General features: G+C 38.1%; 1 protein-coding gene across 2 annotated transcripts in view; it reads left to right on the plus strand.

Moving 5' to 3' along the window:
* The window catches only part of LOC136852984 (zwei Ig domain protein zig-8-like), a 208834-nt gene extending 191624 nt beyond the window's left edge, over positions 1 to 17210 (plus strand). For both annotated transcript variants that reach the window (XM_067128077.1, XM_067128076.1), the window contains exons 2-5: positions 1190 to 1400; positions 6305 to 6432; positions 10925 to 11093; positions 15893 to 17210. In XM_067128077.1, the coding sequence (XP_066984178.1) occupies positions 1190 to 1400; positions 6305 to 6432; positions 10925 to 11093; positions 15893 to 16005 (621 nt within the window). In that variant the 3' untranslated portion in view covers positions 16006 to 17210. The remainder of the gene's footprint in view (positions 1 to 1189; positions 1401 to 6304; positions 6433 to 10924; positions 11094 to 15892) is intronic.
* The last annotated feature ends 350 nt before the right edge of the window (positions 17211 to 17560 follow it).

Consider the following 17560-nt stretch of genomic DNA (forward strand, 5'->3'; position numbering starts at 1 on the left):
ATTATTATTATTATACAAGGCATAAGGCTTCCCCAGAACAGAATACCCACCCATGAATAAAGCAAAATATAACTAAGGGAAGCAATGACTACCAATAAATATATGAGTAGCATTTAATGCAGTTCACCCTACTTTCAGTGATTATTGCTCTATGTTACTCTTTCCTGATGTCTTATTGGGATGATAAGCCGAATGATGCATTCATTAGGTAATTGAAGAATATATTTGAGATTTGCATTAGATAGGCCATTGTCAATGAAAAGACACAAGATACGAATCATTATAAATCTCCCATTAGTCAAGTGACAATATTCATCACTGGTAACCTAAAGTATTTGTCGTTGATTCTTGTTGCTGCTGAAAACGAGCTTCGTTTTGATTTTCGCTCGTATTTACTTTTTCATTTTTTTTCTTGTTTTTGTTTCTGTGGTAAATTCCACCGCTCCGGAATTCTATCGCTGCTTCTTTGTCACTTGATGCCTTGAACTTTGTTCTTTGTCAAGACGCTACACCTTACATTTTTAATATAACTTTTTCCTTTAATTTATTTTACCTGATACTGGGTTCCCCGAGATAGATAGATAGTATAATAAATAGATAGACAGGCAGACAGACACATAGATAGACAGACAGACAGACAGTAAATAGATAATAGATAGATAGACAGATAGATAGATAGGTAGGCATAAATAGACAGACAGACAGACAGATGGATAGACAGACAGACAGACAGACAGTAAATGGATAATAGATAGATAGACAGATGGATAGATAGGTAGGCATAAATAGACGGATAGATGGACAGACAGACAGACAGTAAATAGGTAATAGATAGATAGATAGATAGACAGATAGATAGATAGGCAGGCATAAATAGACAGACAGATAGATAGACAGGCAGACAGTAAATAGGTAATAGATAGATAGATAGATAGGTAGGCATAAGTAGACAGACAGATAGATAGACAGATAGACAGATAGACAGCCAGTAAATAGATAATAGATAGATAGATAGATAAGTAGGCATAAATAGACAGATAGATAGACAGACAGACGGTAAATAGATAATAGATAGATAGACTGACTGTAAATAGACAGACAGACAGACTGACTGACTGACAGATAAATAAACAGACAGAGACTCAGAAGCAAACACACTCAACGAACACAACCTTCCCTTTCCCCGCAGGTGTCTTGGATCCGGGGACGCGACCTGAGAATCCTGACCGTCGGCCGCTACACCTACACGACGGACTTCCGCTTCGAGGCCATCCACCAGGAGGCGAGCGCCGAGTGGACCCTGCGGATCAAGTCCGTGCAGAGGAAGGACCAGGGGAGCTACGAGTGCCAGATCACGACGAAGCCCATCCGCACCTTCAGCGTCTTCCTCAAAGTGGTCGGTGAGTTGGCAACAAGTAGGAGACATTGGCTAAAAGTTACTTGTTTTTTTTATGGCTCTTTTTCGTATCTACAACTCATTGGTATCATCTAGGGGTATGTCCACTGCTTTTAAAACATGTCGTAAACACGTTGGCAACTTGTTACACACAGGTCTCAAGCAAGTTGAATACAAGTCTGCAACTTTTTGGCAAGAAGGAAACAATGACTGAGAGTTACTTGTATTTTTAATGGCTCTTTTTCTTATCCACAACTCATTGGTATCATCTAGGGGTATGTCCACTGCGTTGAAAACATGTCATAAACACGTTGGCAATTTGTTACACACATCTCAAACAAGTTGAATACAAATATGCAACTTTCTGGCAAGAAGGAAACAATGACCCAGAGGTACTTGTTTTTTGTTTCTTTTTCGTATCCTCAACTCATTGGTATCATCTGTGGGTGTGTCCACTGGATTGAGAACATGTCATAAACACATTGGCAACTTGTTTCACACACATCTCAAACAAGCTGAATACACGTCAGCAATTTATTGGCAAGAAGACAACAATGACTAAGAGATACTTGATTTTTATGTGTCTTTTCCATATCCACAACTCGTTGCTTATGTCTTGAGAATGCGCCCACACTAAAGTGGAAACATGTCATAAACATGTCAGCAACTTGCTGCACACACATCACAAACAAGGTTACTTCAGCGACTTTTAACGAAAAGTTACTTGTTTTTTATGTATCTTTTTCATATCCACAACTCACTGCTATTGTCTGCATAGCAGTCGTTGACTTGTTGTCAACCTGTTTGTGACATGTATGCGACAAGCTTCCAACGAGTGTTTGTGACATGTATTACTCTGGTATAGATTTACTATTTACTATTCGAGTAAATAAAAGGAGACTCACTTACAGAAATGATTTCGCGAATTCTTATAACAAATAAAACTGTTTCTTACAGAAATGATTTCGCGAATTCTTCTAACAAAGAAAACTGTTTCTTACAGAAATGATTTCGCGAATTCTTCTAACAAAGAAAACTGTTTCTTATGATTTCTTCTTCTAACAAAGAAAACTGTTTCTTACAGAAATGATTTCTAATTCTTCTAACAAAGAAAACTGTTTCTTTTCTGATATCTCTCAGAACCCACGTAACTATAAAAAGTTCAAGTTACTTTTGTAAGTTAGTAAGAAAAAAAAAGGCGGGAGGGGGGGGCCGGGGGATGACGAGGTACAGAAATCATCTTTTTAACAACTCTTTTGAGATGGCGCTCGCTTATAACTTTTGCCTTTCATTTGTTTGTTTTCGTGCCAAAAAGAAATCTTGTGCAACTTTTTGGGAAATCGAGGAGTTTTAAATCACACACACACACACACACACATACACAGACACACACACACACAAACAGAGCATTGTCTTACTCGTTGTCTTTTGCATTCCTCTTCTTCTTCTTCTTCTCCCTTTGTTGGGGAGGAAGAGGAGGACTCTCTCTCTCTCTCTCTCTCTCTCTCTCTCTCTCTCTCTCTCTCTCTCTCTCTCTCTCTCTCTCTCGTCTTTCCTCCCTCTTTCATGTTCTTTTTCTGTCACTTTGTCACTCTCTGTTCCTCAGAAGTACTTCGGCCTTTTATTTCTTTGTATATTAGCGCTTTCCCGAAATAAAAACAATCCTTTAGAGGAACGGGGCTTTCCATATTAGAGGGCTCCTGCTTTTGAAGCCCGTCCGGGACCCTTTCATCTGTCAGTCTTCCCTCAAAGAAAGCTTTGAATCTCGTCATGCTGTCATCTACTGTCACCCTGCCGTCTACTTTCATTTCCTTAGCAGCTCATTCCCGCGGTTTGGGTTCAGTTAATGAATGGGTCTTGGTTTGTAAATGCCTTCCTTCACAGCCGCAGGTAGATGCGCCTTCATCTGTCCTGGAAATTTTTAGAAAGAGAAAACAGAGGGTTCTTGAAAGACAGGCGACGCCTTCGGGATATCAGATGTCAGTCGTGACATTCCCCAACTCTGCTGTGCTGTTACTCTCTCTCTTTCTCTCTCTCTCTCTCTCTGTCTTGATGTCGACCTTTCTCTCTCTCTCTCTCTCTCTCTCTCTCTCTCTCTTTCTCTTTTGATGTCGACCTTTCTCTCTCTCTCTCTGCCTTGATTGCGACCTTTCTCTCTTTCTCTCTCTCTCTCTCTCTCTTGATGTCGACCTTTCTCTCTCTCTCTCTGGATGTACACCTTTCTCTCTCTCTCTCTCTCTCTTTCTCGATGTCGACCTTCTTCCTTTCTCTGGATGTCGACCATTCTCTCTCTCTCTCTCTCTCTCTCTCTCTCTCTCTCTCTCTCTCTCTCTCTCTCTCTCTCTCTCTTTCTCTCTTCGTGTACATCTTTTCACTATATTTATTATTATATTCATTATTTCACTTTATTTTATGAATGATTGATTGATATATCTACGTAGGATTCGTCCTGAATGAGTGAATATCGATGCAAGTTGAGTTAAAGAAGTCGAACAGCTAAATTAGAAGAGACCAAAATGGAACGGATGAAGATTAAAAGGCAGAAAGCAACGCACCATGCTCATTTGTGACCCTTTGACCTCCCCCTAATGTGGCTGTCCAACTCCTCCAACTTAATGATGCTTTATTTTTCAATTCCTTCAGGAATAAATCATTTAGAGCGCCCAAATGATTCCTATTGTGTCTCTGTTGACTTCAGTATTGAATTGTGTACCTGGTGGTCATTCAACTGTTGTGCCACAAGTTGAGAAAATAATATATATATATATATATATATATATATATATATATATATATATATACAGTATATATATATATATATATATATATATATATATATATATATATATATATATATATATATATATATATGTATAGATATACATATATATATACATACATACATACATACATACTACCTTGCTTCTATAAATTAAACAGAATTAACAGCAGAAAATATATCGCCAACTCACTGCCTTCATCTTTAACAAGCGCACAAATACGGGAAAACCCTTTATGAAACCACATTCAACACATTTACCCCTTCTTAAATGTTCCCTTAAGCTTTAAAAAGAAAAAAAACTCCTTTTAGAGAAATCATTAGCAAAATCCTCGCTTACTTGGAGGTCATTACAGCGGGCAGATTTACCGTGTCAATATTCCTTTCAGTAATGTTTTTTTCTTTTTTCTTTGCACAGAAAACTTTAAGCGTTATAAGGGTAATGGTATCGGGTTTTAAGAGGTTAATGGAAGCCAGAAAATGCAGCTCGAATGCTCTTGTTTTTTTTTAAACAGTTGTTTTTGTTGTTCGTGAAGGTGTTTGGACGTTAGTGAGTTGGGTAATCGTAGGCTGGAAGCAAAAGGTGAGTCACTGAAAAAGTGGGCTTCAGGGAAGGCAGCTGGGTGTTTGCAGAAAGTTTGGAAAGGAAATTACGTTAATATCAAAGAAAAATGAGACTTCAAAGCACTGGAATATTCAGGTGACTTTAAAATTAACCTTTTTTTTTTTACTCCGTAATGTTTCATTGTGTCTTTCGTATGTGTGTTTGTGTCGTATGTAAATATCTCGAGAACGGATGGACAGATTTGAATGACTCTTGGTGAAAGCGTTAATTACGCCAACGAGTATTTGTGTTTTGTCAGAATATCTCGAGAACCATTGGACAAATTTGAATGAAGATTGGTGAAAAACATGCATTAAATACATGAGTGTTTGTGTTTTGTCAAAATGTCTTGAGAAGGGATGGACAAATTTGGGTGAAACTTGGTGGAGTCATTGACTACGTCCATGAGTGTTTGTGCCTTATCAAAATATCTCAAGAATGGGTGGACAGATTTGAATGAAACTTGATGAAAAACATCTATTTAGTTCACGAGTGTTTGTCCTTATCAAAATATCTCGAGAACAGATGGATAGATTTGAGTAAAAAAAAATGGTGAAAACATTTATAGAGCCAACTGTTTATTTTACCTGTTTTTTCTGCCTTCGTCAAAAAACATTTTTATTATTATTAAAACATTTCTCCTTATAAATTGTTGGTAAGTCTGGATAATCATGACAATAAATTTCGAATCACAGAAACAGGATATTGCAGAGACTACAAAAATAAAACACAAATAATGAAATAAAATTGCAGTGCAGATTTCACATTCATTTATATTTTGCTTTTGCTTTTTAGAACCTTTGACAAAGGTTTGACTGATGTTTGCGCAAGCACACTGTATTGGTGAACTGTCAGGTTACCGAATTCATAATGGAGAGTTTATTTTTCAAAAAGAATCTGATAATCATGGAAAAAATTTCAGTGATGACAATGCCTAGCCTAATTAGTTTGTCACATTCAAATTGGTACGTCATATTCAAATTAGTATGTCATATTCAAATTGCTCGTTAACTGCTAAACTGCACGAAAACACACGCACACACAAACTCGTTTCAACCATGAACATACCTCATGAATATTAAATTACATGAGATAATTCCACGTTTTGTATTCGGACAGTCCTGTGGTAGAACCTTTGTCTGTTGCAGTCGAGTTAATGCCCAGAATTTGTGTCTTCAGAACTTTCGTTTGTTTGTGGATAATTTCAAGTATCTTTGCAGAACTTTTTTTTTGTCTGAGACGTTTTAATTTGTGTTTAAATTTCAAGTATCGTCTTGCAGAACCCACAGTAGATAGAACATTTTTCTGTATGAGACGTTTTAACGCCCAGAATCTCTGGAAGTTTGTGTGATATCTTCAGAACTTTCGCTTGTTTGTTTATAAGTTTCAAGTATCGTCTTGCAGAACCCACAGTCGACAGAACTTTTGCCCGTTTGAGCCGAGTTAATGTCCAGAATCTCTGGAACTCTGCGCAACATCTTCAGAAATCTCGTGTGTTGACATTCTATTTCGTTCCGCCTTGCAGAACCCACAGTAGAAATTCTGGGAGCACCTGACATCTTCGTCAACAGAGCCTCAATGATCAACCTCACGTGCATCGTACGCCACGCCCCGTACCCGCCCAAAACGATTACCTGGTACCACGGCAACAAGGTAGGTCAAAGTCATGACCTCTCTTTTTCCCAGTGAAATTGGAAACTTGTTCATTTCTCACCCTTTCGAAGACTCATTTATCGTATGCTTGCCAAAGTTATTCGTCCTGACAGCTTCTCTCTCTCTCTCTCTCTCTCTCTCTCTCTCTCTCTCTCTCTCTCTCTCTCTCTCTCTCTCTCTCTCTCTCTCTCTCTCTCTCTCTCCTCAGTAAAACTTTTAAGACACTTCTTCATTTCTCACCCTTTCAGACTCATTTATCTCTCTCTTGCCAAAGTTATTCTCCTGACAGCTTCTCTCTCTCTCTCTCTCCCCAGTAAAATTGAAGACACTTCTTCATTTCTCACCCTTTCGAAGACTCATTTATCGTATGCTTGCCAAAGTTATTCGTCCTGATAGCTTCTCTCTCTCTCTCTCTCTCTCTCTCTCTCTCTCTCTCTCTCTCTCTCTCTCTCTCTCTCTCTCTCTCTCTCCCAGTAAAATTGAAGACACTTCTTCATTTCTCACCCTTTCGAAGACTCATTTATCGTATGCTTGCCAAAGTTATTCGTCCTGACAGCTTCTCTTTCCCTCTCTCTCTCTCTCTCTCTCTTTCTCTCTCTCTCCACAGTAAAATTGAAAACACTAATTCATTTTCACCCTTTAAAAGACTCATTTATCGTATGCTTGCCAAAGTTACTCGTCCTGACAGCTTCTCTCTCTCTCTCTCTCTCTCTCTCTCTCTCTCTCTCTCTCTCTCTCTCTCTCTCTCTCTCTCTCTCTAAGTCGCGCTCTACAACCCAAGAAGATTTGCATGAGCGTTTTTTGAAAACTGCATGGTGTGTACATGCATTAAACATGTGCAGTAGGCAGGAGAATCCTTTTTCTCTCTGTCCCTGTGCTTTAAAACACGACACTTTTTATACTTTGGTGAAACATCTACTATTGAAAGAACACTTCCAGATATATCTGGTGGATCGCATAGAGAGAGAGAGAGAGAGAGAGAGAGAGAGAGAGAGAGAGAGAGAGAGAGAGAGGCATCAAGGTGCATGGTGAGTTTTTCAAATTGCCTTGAAAAGCCAATGCATTCTATCCTCGGAAGCCATGTTTGGGCTTGGGATGGTGGTGGTTGAGGGTGGGGTGGGGGGAGGGGGAGGACTGTGGGTGTGAAAGGTGAGGTTCCTTAAATGAGAGCGATCCGGACTACTATGAAAGTCGCGGTTCCGTAAGTGAGAGTGACCTGGACTACTATGAAAGTCGAAGTTCCATAAGTGAGAGTGATCTGGAGTACTATGGAAGTTAATTCCATATATGTGAATGATCTGGACTACTATGAAAGTCGAGGTACCATAAATCAAAGTGATCCGGACTACTATGAAAGTCGAAGTTCCATAAGTGAGTGACCGAACTACTATAATGTTAATTCCATAAATGTGAATGATCCGGACTACTATGAGAGATTCCACTGAAAGTGATCAGACTACGTTGAAGATTTCCATCTGAGAGTGAACTAGACTACTATGAAAGTTTAGGTTCCATAAAATGAGTGACCTGACTAGAAAGTCTAGCCATGAATCATTATGAAGGTCGAAGTTCCATAAAATGAGAGTGATCTTGGCTCTTGACAAACAAATTCTTTCCATTGGGGTAAACACCGGATGAAAGTCGAGGTTCCACAAATGAGAGTGATCCAGACTGCTAAGAAGGTCGAAGTTCCATAAGTGATAGTGATCCGGACTACTATGAAAGTGAATTCCATATATGTGAATGATCCGGACGACTATGAAAGTCGAGGTTCCACAAATGAGAGTGATCGAGAGTACTACAGACGTGAAGATATCATCTTGCAAACTAACCAGACTCCTGAAGATACAGCCAAGGTCATTGGCGAGAATCATGAGTGTTGGAGACAAACAAATTCTTTTGAATTGGCTAAACACTGACAGTAGCAGGGAAAGATAACTGTGAATTGAAAAAAAAACCGTCTTTGCTCTAACTGTAGGCGACGGGAGGGGCAATTTAATGCTCGGTTCTAACTATCATTGTTGACAGTTATGGCAAATATAGTTTTGTCGTAGTTTGTGGTCCATATAAATAAATTTTCTTTTGTATTCTATATAAATTTTGGTTTGATAGAATGAAATATAATGACTTAGAGCATAAAATTCAGTGAGAGAGAGAGAGAGAGAGAGAGGTTTGTTAGCCCATTAGGTAATTGATATTCACCCAGGCCGCGAATTTCACGTCACGGAATCATTATATATTCAACCAGTCAACACTTCATCATACAGAAAAATAAGAAAAAAAAAAAGGGGGGCCGCTTTTTCACTGACCTGACCTTACAAACCACTCACCACATTTGCTGTAACTTAACGGTAATTTCTGTAAAAAAAAAAAGAATATGACGCAAGTAAGACATTGTTGGCTAAGAGAATAAAAATTGGTAAATGTAAAGAAGGCCGCAGAAAGATATCCATTATTGATATAAATTTCTCGGCAAAATAATATAGGTAAAGGGCGTGTATATAATGCAGTGCGTATACAATGCAGTGCAAGTGAGGTAATGGGAGAAAATTGCCGAGATAATGAGAAATTCGCCGTCTTTTGTCCACGTTTTTACTTTGAATCCCAGTTGGCTGGTACGTGTACTCGGGGATGCAAGTGGAAATATACACAGACGGCGAATTTCTCATTATCCCGGTAATTTTCTCAAATGATAATACGGATTGTAAGAAGGTATAATTCTGCGAGCAGTTCAGGATTAGCGGTTAATGCTACAAGTGAGCAAAATTGTGGTCATTACTGCAAGTGAGCAAAATTGTGGTCATTGCTGCAAGTAAGCAAAATTGTGGTCATTGCTGCAAGTGAGCAAAATTTGGTCATTGCTACAAGTGAGCAAAATTGTGGTCATTGCTACAAGTGAGCAAAATTGTGGTCATTGCTACAAGTGAGCAAAATTGTGGTCATTGCTGCAAGTGAGCAAAATTGTGGTCATTGCTACAAGTGAGCAAAATTGTGGTCATTGCTGCAAGTGAGCAAAATTGTGGTCATTGCTGCAAGTGAGCAAAATTGTGGTCATTGCTGCAAGTGAGCAAAATAGTGGTCTTTGCTGGAAGTGAGCAAAATACCGATTTCTGCTACAAGCAAGCAAAATAGCAGTCTTTGCTGCACGATAGTGAAATGGCAGTCTTTGCCACAAGAGAGCGAAATAGCGGTCTTTGCTGCAAGTGATCAAAATAGCAGCGGTCTTTGCTGCAAGTGATCAAAATAGCAGCGGTCTTTGCTGCAAGTGATCAAAATAGCAGCGTTCTTTGCTGCAAGTGAGCAAAATAGCGTTCTTTGCTGCAAGCGAGTAAAATAGCTGTCTTTGCTACAAGCGAGCAAAATAGCAGTCTTTGCTACGAGAGAGCAAAATAGCGGCCTTTGCTGCAAGCGAGCAAAATACCGATTTCTGCTACAAGTGAGGAAAATGCATTTCCCGCATTGAGAAATTTCTTCCCTTTTTTGGGGGATAATGAACCAATTAGTGAAATGAACTCTTGCCGGGTTTAGTCATTTCATAATGAAAGGTCGACTTCCTGAAACGCAAGAGTAGCATTTTAAGCTTATTCTTGTCATTGTAACTCTCTTATTATTATTATTATTATTATTATTATTATTGTTATTATTATTATTATTATTATTATTATTATTAAGGAATACAGAATAGAAAGAAAAGTTACAAAACAATGACAATAAAAAAATTTTTGCACCCCATTTGATCTTGGCCGTTTTCGCGATTCATTTGCACAATTAGGAAGATCATTCCAGAGCTAGGTCACAGCTGGGTCAAAACTATGACCTAGGATGGCCGAAGAAAACTTAGACAGGAAAGCTTTAGGCTAATTGCAAAGAACAATGGTTTTGTGAATAAGTTTTCAAAATTACCTGTAGGCATTACTTAAGGTTCTTTGCAGCAACCGCTTTCATTCCTTTTACTGTACCTCCGTTAATAGTGTCTTTCTTCCATCTTACTTTCCATCCTCTCTTAACAATTGATTCGAAGTGCAACTGCGAGGTTTTCCTCCTGTTACACCTTTCAAACCTTTTACTGTCAATTTCCGTTTCAGCGCTGAATGATCTCATAGGTCCCAGCGCTTGGCCGTAGGCCTAAATTCTATATTCTATTTATCTGTCTATCTATTTATATAAGTACAGCTATTTTCATTCTTTTAATGGGTGATTATGTGAATATTCTTAAGAATGATGCAAATTCTATTTTTATTTTTTTTAACTAAGGTGTCATCCTGTTGATTTCAGTGTGATTCTTTGACGTATTTTATTTTCCATAACATCATATTACTAAACATAAATAATAAACCATTTCATATACTTAAATATACAGTCAGCAATGTTATTTCTAAGTCACTGAAGCCTATTCCAGTCTGTGGAGTAAAATATAAAATAAATAAAAAAAAAATAGTTAAAGATCTATCGATTTCCTGACGAATACATCGCCATCTTGCCTCCTCCCCAGGTGATGAGCTACATCTCCCCACGGGGAGGAGTGAGCGTGGTCGAGGAGCGTGGGGAGACCACCACCAGCTTCCTCCTGTTACAGAACGCCCACCCATCCGACTCCGGAACTTTCGCCTGTCACCCGGAAAAGATGGAGCCGGCCAAGGTCACGCTTCACGTCCTCAACGGTGAGTAAGTCTATTGGCCGAGTGATTTATAGGTCTACTGGCCCTTATATCAGGGTCCCAAGGTTTGGTGCAAGTTTGTAAGGGTTGAGTTTTGTAGGTGAGGTTGCTGCCCCTATGCCTAGGCGCCCTCCCCCTCCTCAGCGGTGAGTAGGCCTAGTGACTTAGTGCATATTTTGATCCACTGCCTCTTATACCAGGTTCCCAAAGTCTGTTGCAAGCTCCTGAGTTTTTTTTTTTTTTTTTTAGGTGAGGTTGGTGGTCCTAATACCAATTTCCCCTGTCCCTAAATTGCAAATTTCATAACAACCGGACCGTTCAGGATTCACATGAGACTAAAAAGAAAGGCTGCGATATATTGATTTATTTTGATCCACTGACTCTTAAGCCCCTTTTACACGGGTCAAGTAGAGAGGCAAGTCAAGTGAGCAAGTGGGCTGCTTCTCGTTTGAAGGCAAGTAGCATAGGGCAAGTGCTTGCATACACAAAGCAAGTGAATCAGGCAACTACAGTAGCCTCTCAGTTTATGCTGTGCATTTGGAGCATCCACATGCGTTCTTTGTTTTACAATGGATCTTACGAAGACTGTAATAAAAAATGTGTCCAAGTTATTGTATAGTGAGATGTTAGATATAAATGAGGAGGAGGTGACTCAAGAAAAGCGAATTTGGGTAAGGGAGGGAGTGGATGAAAAGGAGAAATAAACATGGGGCTTCAGCAACTCTTTTAAGAGAGCTGTATTGTGAAGATCCCAGTGAATGTAGATCCTGCTTAAGGATGTCCCCAAGAGTTTTTGATAAGTTACTTAATGCAGTTGGCCCGGAAATGCAGAAAAATGATACCTTGATGAGAGATGCATTACCAGCTAAAATCAAATTAGAGTTAACCCTCACATATCTAGCAACTGGGTACTCATTCAGAAATCTGCAGCACCACTTTCGGGTTTCAGTTGCTTCAATTTCAAAGATCATGCCGGATGTTCGTGACACAATTTACAACGAGCTGCATGAATATATGAAAATTTAAGTTTTAGTATGTCCTTTTTTTACGTCTTGTTTGTATCATGATTTGCTCTACCTTATTTTTGAAAAATAAATTACTTTTCTAGTACAAAAATAAAAAAATATATTTTCTGTAACAAAATACATTTTTACTTAGAAAAATAAAAAAGGAAATATTACTATAAACATTTATGCTTCAGCATAAAATTGTTGTTAACTTGTTGCAACATGCATTTCTACTCTGGGACATATATAATCTTTATTTGTTACAAGGTAAATAGTTGTTCTGTTATAAAAATAAGAACATTCCTTTGTTACAAAAATAAGTTTCTCTTTCCAAGAATCAGAACGGCTTTGTTTGAAATATTTATAAACCCTTGCTGTAAAATTTGTTCTTAAAAAAATAAAAATCTGCTCCTAAGCATTAAAAAGAACAAAAATAATTATAATAATTCCTGTAAAATAAGTGAAAATATTTACTTATTTCATGATTTATGGTGAATTATCATGGCAGGACAGAATAATTCATTAAAGATTAAAAACAGTGTCAATGAATTTTTATATAAAAATATATGTCTAGAAAAGATTAGTACGGTTTATTAGGTTAGGCCTAGGGATGTGCAGTGTTCAGCTACAAATTAAAGCACATATATAGCCTAATGTAGCCTAACTTGTTTGATTAATAAATGTACTCACAAATTACTTTGTGATGTTCGTTTCAGTGTTCCTTGTTTCATTATGTCTTTCATTAGTGGAAACCATTTAATTGCAGGCTTATGCACATCTTGAGTACCAGCACCAGATCTTTCTGACTGTTCTACTTCACTTTGTTCGTGCTTAAATGTTGTCCTTAAACTTTTAATTTTCTGTTTAGTTTTCAAATTCCATTTTCTTGCATATGTCCATGAGAGCACTCTGTCGTGCCGGCCTTGTTTCCATATATTTCGATATGCATGTTCCACAAACACTCATGCTCCATATACGATAGTACAAACTTGTATGTTACATCTTTAGTCCACTTTGAGGGCATTTCTGAATATATATAAAACAAAACGATGATGAGTAAAATAAAATTCCGGTACTGTATATTCGGCACAACGTCTGTGCTGATCTTGCTGCAACTGAGCTGGAAATTCAAGTGCATGTTCACACGAGTCAAGTAGGTAGCAAGTAGCTCGCCAGTGGTGGATGGAGGGGAAACAACTTGCCTCAAAATAGACCTCGTGTCTATTCACTTGACTTGCTCTTCTGCTTGACTCTCAACTTGCTTCTTACTTGACTTGTACAAAATAGTGATCAAGTGTAATGTTTACACACGTCAAGTTACTTGAAGCAAGTTACTTGCACACTTGACTTGCCTCTCTACTTGACCCGTGTAAAAGGGTCTTTAAGGCCTGCTGCAAGCTTCTGCAAGCTTCTGAGGGTTAGCTTTTTAGGGTGAGGTTGTTGCTGGCCCTACAACCAGCCGCCCCCCCCCCCCCGCGAAAAAGGGGGCGCGTTGATTGTCAGAATTGTCATGAGACTAACAGAAAGGCCACGACATATTGGCTACATAGACCCAGGCTTGAGAATAGCTCATTTCAAATAAAGGTAATTATTAAATATCTGGTAATATATATTAAGATCATTCTTAAATATTTGGATGGTATATATTAACTCCAGCGATTCCAGAATTCATGTAACGAAGATGGAAAAATAAAATTATCAGTGAGACTCTCCAACACGTAATTAAATTAACCTGGGCAAAGCGTTAACCTCTCCATATGCTCGGTGGTCTGCTGGAAATGAATTATAATTTTATCCAGCTTAAAAGTTTCCGGAAAAGTCATTTGGTCCATTACGTAACTCCCTGGCTCAGAAGGGCCAAAAAAAAAGGAACTGAACTTCCTAATTACACGTTAATGACTATGGAATTAGATTGATTGTCTTTTAGGTTCAAGCGGATACTTTACATTAATGTAAAATTCTTTTAGTTTCTGCTGTCGTCGACAGTAAAAGAAAGTGGGAAATATTTACTGTCTTGATCCACTATAAGTAACTGCGCTTAGAGTTTGATCGTCTTCTGTTTTAAACAGTCTATCCAAACACTTATCATTCTCAACGTTTTTCCACAATAATTCACAATCTAAATGAAATGACGTCACGTCAAAAGAATCAAAATGATTCGCTCGCAAGTGGGCGCAAATTCGCCAGTAAAATTCACGTGCAGGTAAACTTAATTGGAAATATATAAATATATGAAGTTGAACGCATTCGCCCGTTCTTTTGTTTTGGCGGTGAAAATTTTTTTTATCCCGGCGTCCGCAAAAGCCAGGAAAAAGTATTTTATATGTTAATGACCGAAATGGAATTGGCCAAAGGATTCCACTTCGAAATTGTAAATCGTCATTGCTATTCATAATATGAATAAATTCATATGGATAGAGACTAACATAAAGAAGCGAATGTATAGCCTACGTATGAGGCTCTCGCGTAATAAAGTAAAGTATATGGAGGGAAGAAGAAGAAGAAGAAAGGCGTTAAACTACGAGATAATGTAAAATGGACAGTAAATATCAGTTAATATGAAATAAGAAGATAAAAATTTATAACGGAATCATTTTGAATAGCCCCTCAGCCGAGAGTATGGAAGTGCTCTACGCATTGGCTACATAGTCACCGCCAGATGTACGACAATTGAGATATGTGACCTACGATAACCTAGAAGCCACAATTTGCGGCATTTTTAGATACTTGAATCAATTCAGCAGAACTTAATTGAAATGAAAGTGATTTTAATAACTGCAGCTAAATATTCTAGCGTTATTACGTTTGGAATTGTGATTTTAATCTGTACCAACACACCAAATGCAAACATTAATTTTGGCGTGCTCAGTGCTTAGTCTATTATAATAAAACAGTTAATTGACCGAACTCATTAAAATTCAAAGTGAGTCGAGCTTTTTTCATCAGCAGAAGAAAGATAAATTTAACCTTTAATAACATCATTAAAAGAAGAGTGTATTTTAGAAATTAGTAATGATATATGTGGGCAGTGTTATAATCAATTAATATATTGCTAGAAATAACATATGAAAATATAAATTAAGACAGTATGACACCTCAATCCTCACACGTTGCTAAATCTGAGGTGGAGAACAGTTATGGTTTTAGGTCAGTATCCCTGGGCCAATCATTTTCATTAAAGGACACCTGTACTTTACAATCGTGACAAACTGGCGATATGTAAAATAAAAAAAGTCATTAAAATAAGACCAGCGAGCCTTACAATTAATGAAAATAATGTAGATTTTGTAAAAAAAGAAAAAAGTCCAAATTATGAGTGACATGACGTACAAAGGGAGAGAGTTAACTGGAAATAGTTAATATTTCAACTGATTTAATTTCCGGTCACATACCTTCATATATGGTAATAACTTGTCGCTTAGAAAAGACGTTTTAACTATAAACTCCGCTGTTTATAAGGAGAAGGAAACCAGAAAGTACCACAGAGGATTGCAGCAGGTCAAGGTCGAAGGCAAGGGTCGACCGTGATTCACTTTCTAGAAGCGGCAACCTGTCAACAGCGTAAGGAGATTGGATTGTTCGTAGCTTGCCAGAGAAAACACTTTTTATCAGTGCTTATTTCTACTCTTTTAGATGTATCCATCAAATATGGGTATGCTAATGCAATATATAACAATGTATTTATCATATATTAGCATGCTAGTGTATTGACATACGTTTATTTTAGATTTTAAAAAAACTGGAAAATGTTACATTTCGCCGTTATAAGGTCTCACCTTCTTCGTTCGTCGGCAGGCGAGAAGCCAGCAGCCATCGCAGCGAACTCCAGCAGCATCAACTGCCATCCGTCAGGGCGGATCTCGGCAATAATGGTGGTCGTGTTCATTGCCAAGTGCGTCATGACGTGAATAAACTCCTCCCCCAAATTTAAAAACAGTATCACTACCTGTGCTTTCTCGCGTTATTTGACGAATTCTTTAGTCCAGTCAAGTTAGGCATGTGTTCATACGTGGGCGAATCTCTTATTCTGTTTCAGTCACTGTGCAAAGTTTAGCCAAGAGATGGCGTCACACTCGCAAGAGAGTATTCAACTCGGATATCTTCTGACCTTAAATGAAATAAGAGGTCTGTGCCCATGAAATCATTATTGTTTCGGATTTTGTACATTTTAGTTATAATACTGTAAGTCCCTCGAATGAGCTGAAAATTGGTCTGCATGTTCTTTATACCTGTAGAAATAACATTTTACAAGTCTCCCATTGGTCCACCTTCAACTTTGTAAGGCATCTTGGAAAATAACTGCCAGTTTTCACTGTCTTTCTTGAAGTGTTTCTCTCAGAGTAAGAGCCATGGTAATTTACTGGTAATGTCAGTAAATGCTTACCATAGTGCACCCAAGCTAAAGCCCCACTTGTGGTTTGATGGATTTTCACTGTGCATATGACCTAGTGTCTGTGAGTTCAGGATGAAAACAACTGTTCAAAGATGCCTTTAGTCTACCTGTTTATTCATCAGCAGCCACTGCCTGGCTCCCACAGGTCTTATGTGGTTGGAGAGAGAAAACAACTTGTCCCTTGCATATCATGCTTATTGAGGAAATTTGAACCGTTCAATCGAGGGGTAGTACATTGCGATATCTTTTTGAAGAAGGTCGCTTTCCTCAGTCTCTCTATAAAATCCAGCCTAACTGTAACCATTGCTCCAGTCTCCAGATTAGTATTGCGCTCAATGCCGCCCACACTGTGAACTGTACAGTATGATATCTATGATATCCACCCATGGTGTGCGCATTAGTACCTGTATTATCAAAATTAAACAGTATCAGATGAAGTTTTCTGCTTGCTAAATGTCATGTGGAAAACTTCTGCCAACTAAGCTTCACTGCAGTGTTGCAGAGTTTGTTCCAACTCTTAAAAAGAACAGGAGAGGAGAGATGATTGTTTTAGACCTCATTACTGCTTAGGTTGACGAAAGGATTATTTCAGCAACAGCAATCATCACTGATATAATTAATGGCAAGTTACGTGAGGAATGCACTAGCAGTTGCAATCATTAATGGTATGACTACATGAGCTGTGGCGATTTTTAATTTTTCTAGGCCTTCTGAGAATTTTTTGCACCCTTGCAGCTGATTTTTGTAATATTAATTGAGGGTTAATTGGGAATTGTAATTTTTTACAGCCTTAGAAAAGTATTTCAGATGGTATTTAATGCTATGTTGACCTCACGCCCTTCTGATTGTAGTGGTTGATGTGCTGCAGTGCTTTGGTGCCCTTGTATGAGACTTGCTCAACCACTGAGTATGCAAAACATTGCTAAGAATATTTTTTTATATATTTTTTCATAAACAGGCCTATTTGACATGCATAGTAAGTCTGTGCTCTCTCCTAATGTGACATTTTTATTTACTGGTAATCTATTTAACTCTCTCCATGTCTCCATGTCAAAACAAACTCAGTTTTT

Source organism: Macrobrachium rosenbergii, chromosome 26, assembly GCF_040412425.1.
Source record: "Macrobrachium rosenbergii isolate ZJJX-2024 chromosome 26, ASM4041242v1, whole genome shotgun sequence".
Lineage (NCBI taxonomy): Eukaryota > Metazoa > Arthropoda > Malacostraca > Decapoda > Palaemonidae > Macrobrachium > Macrobrachium rosenbergii.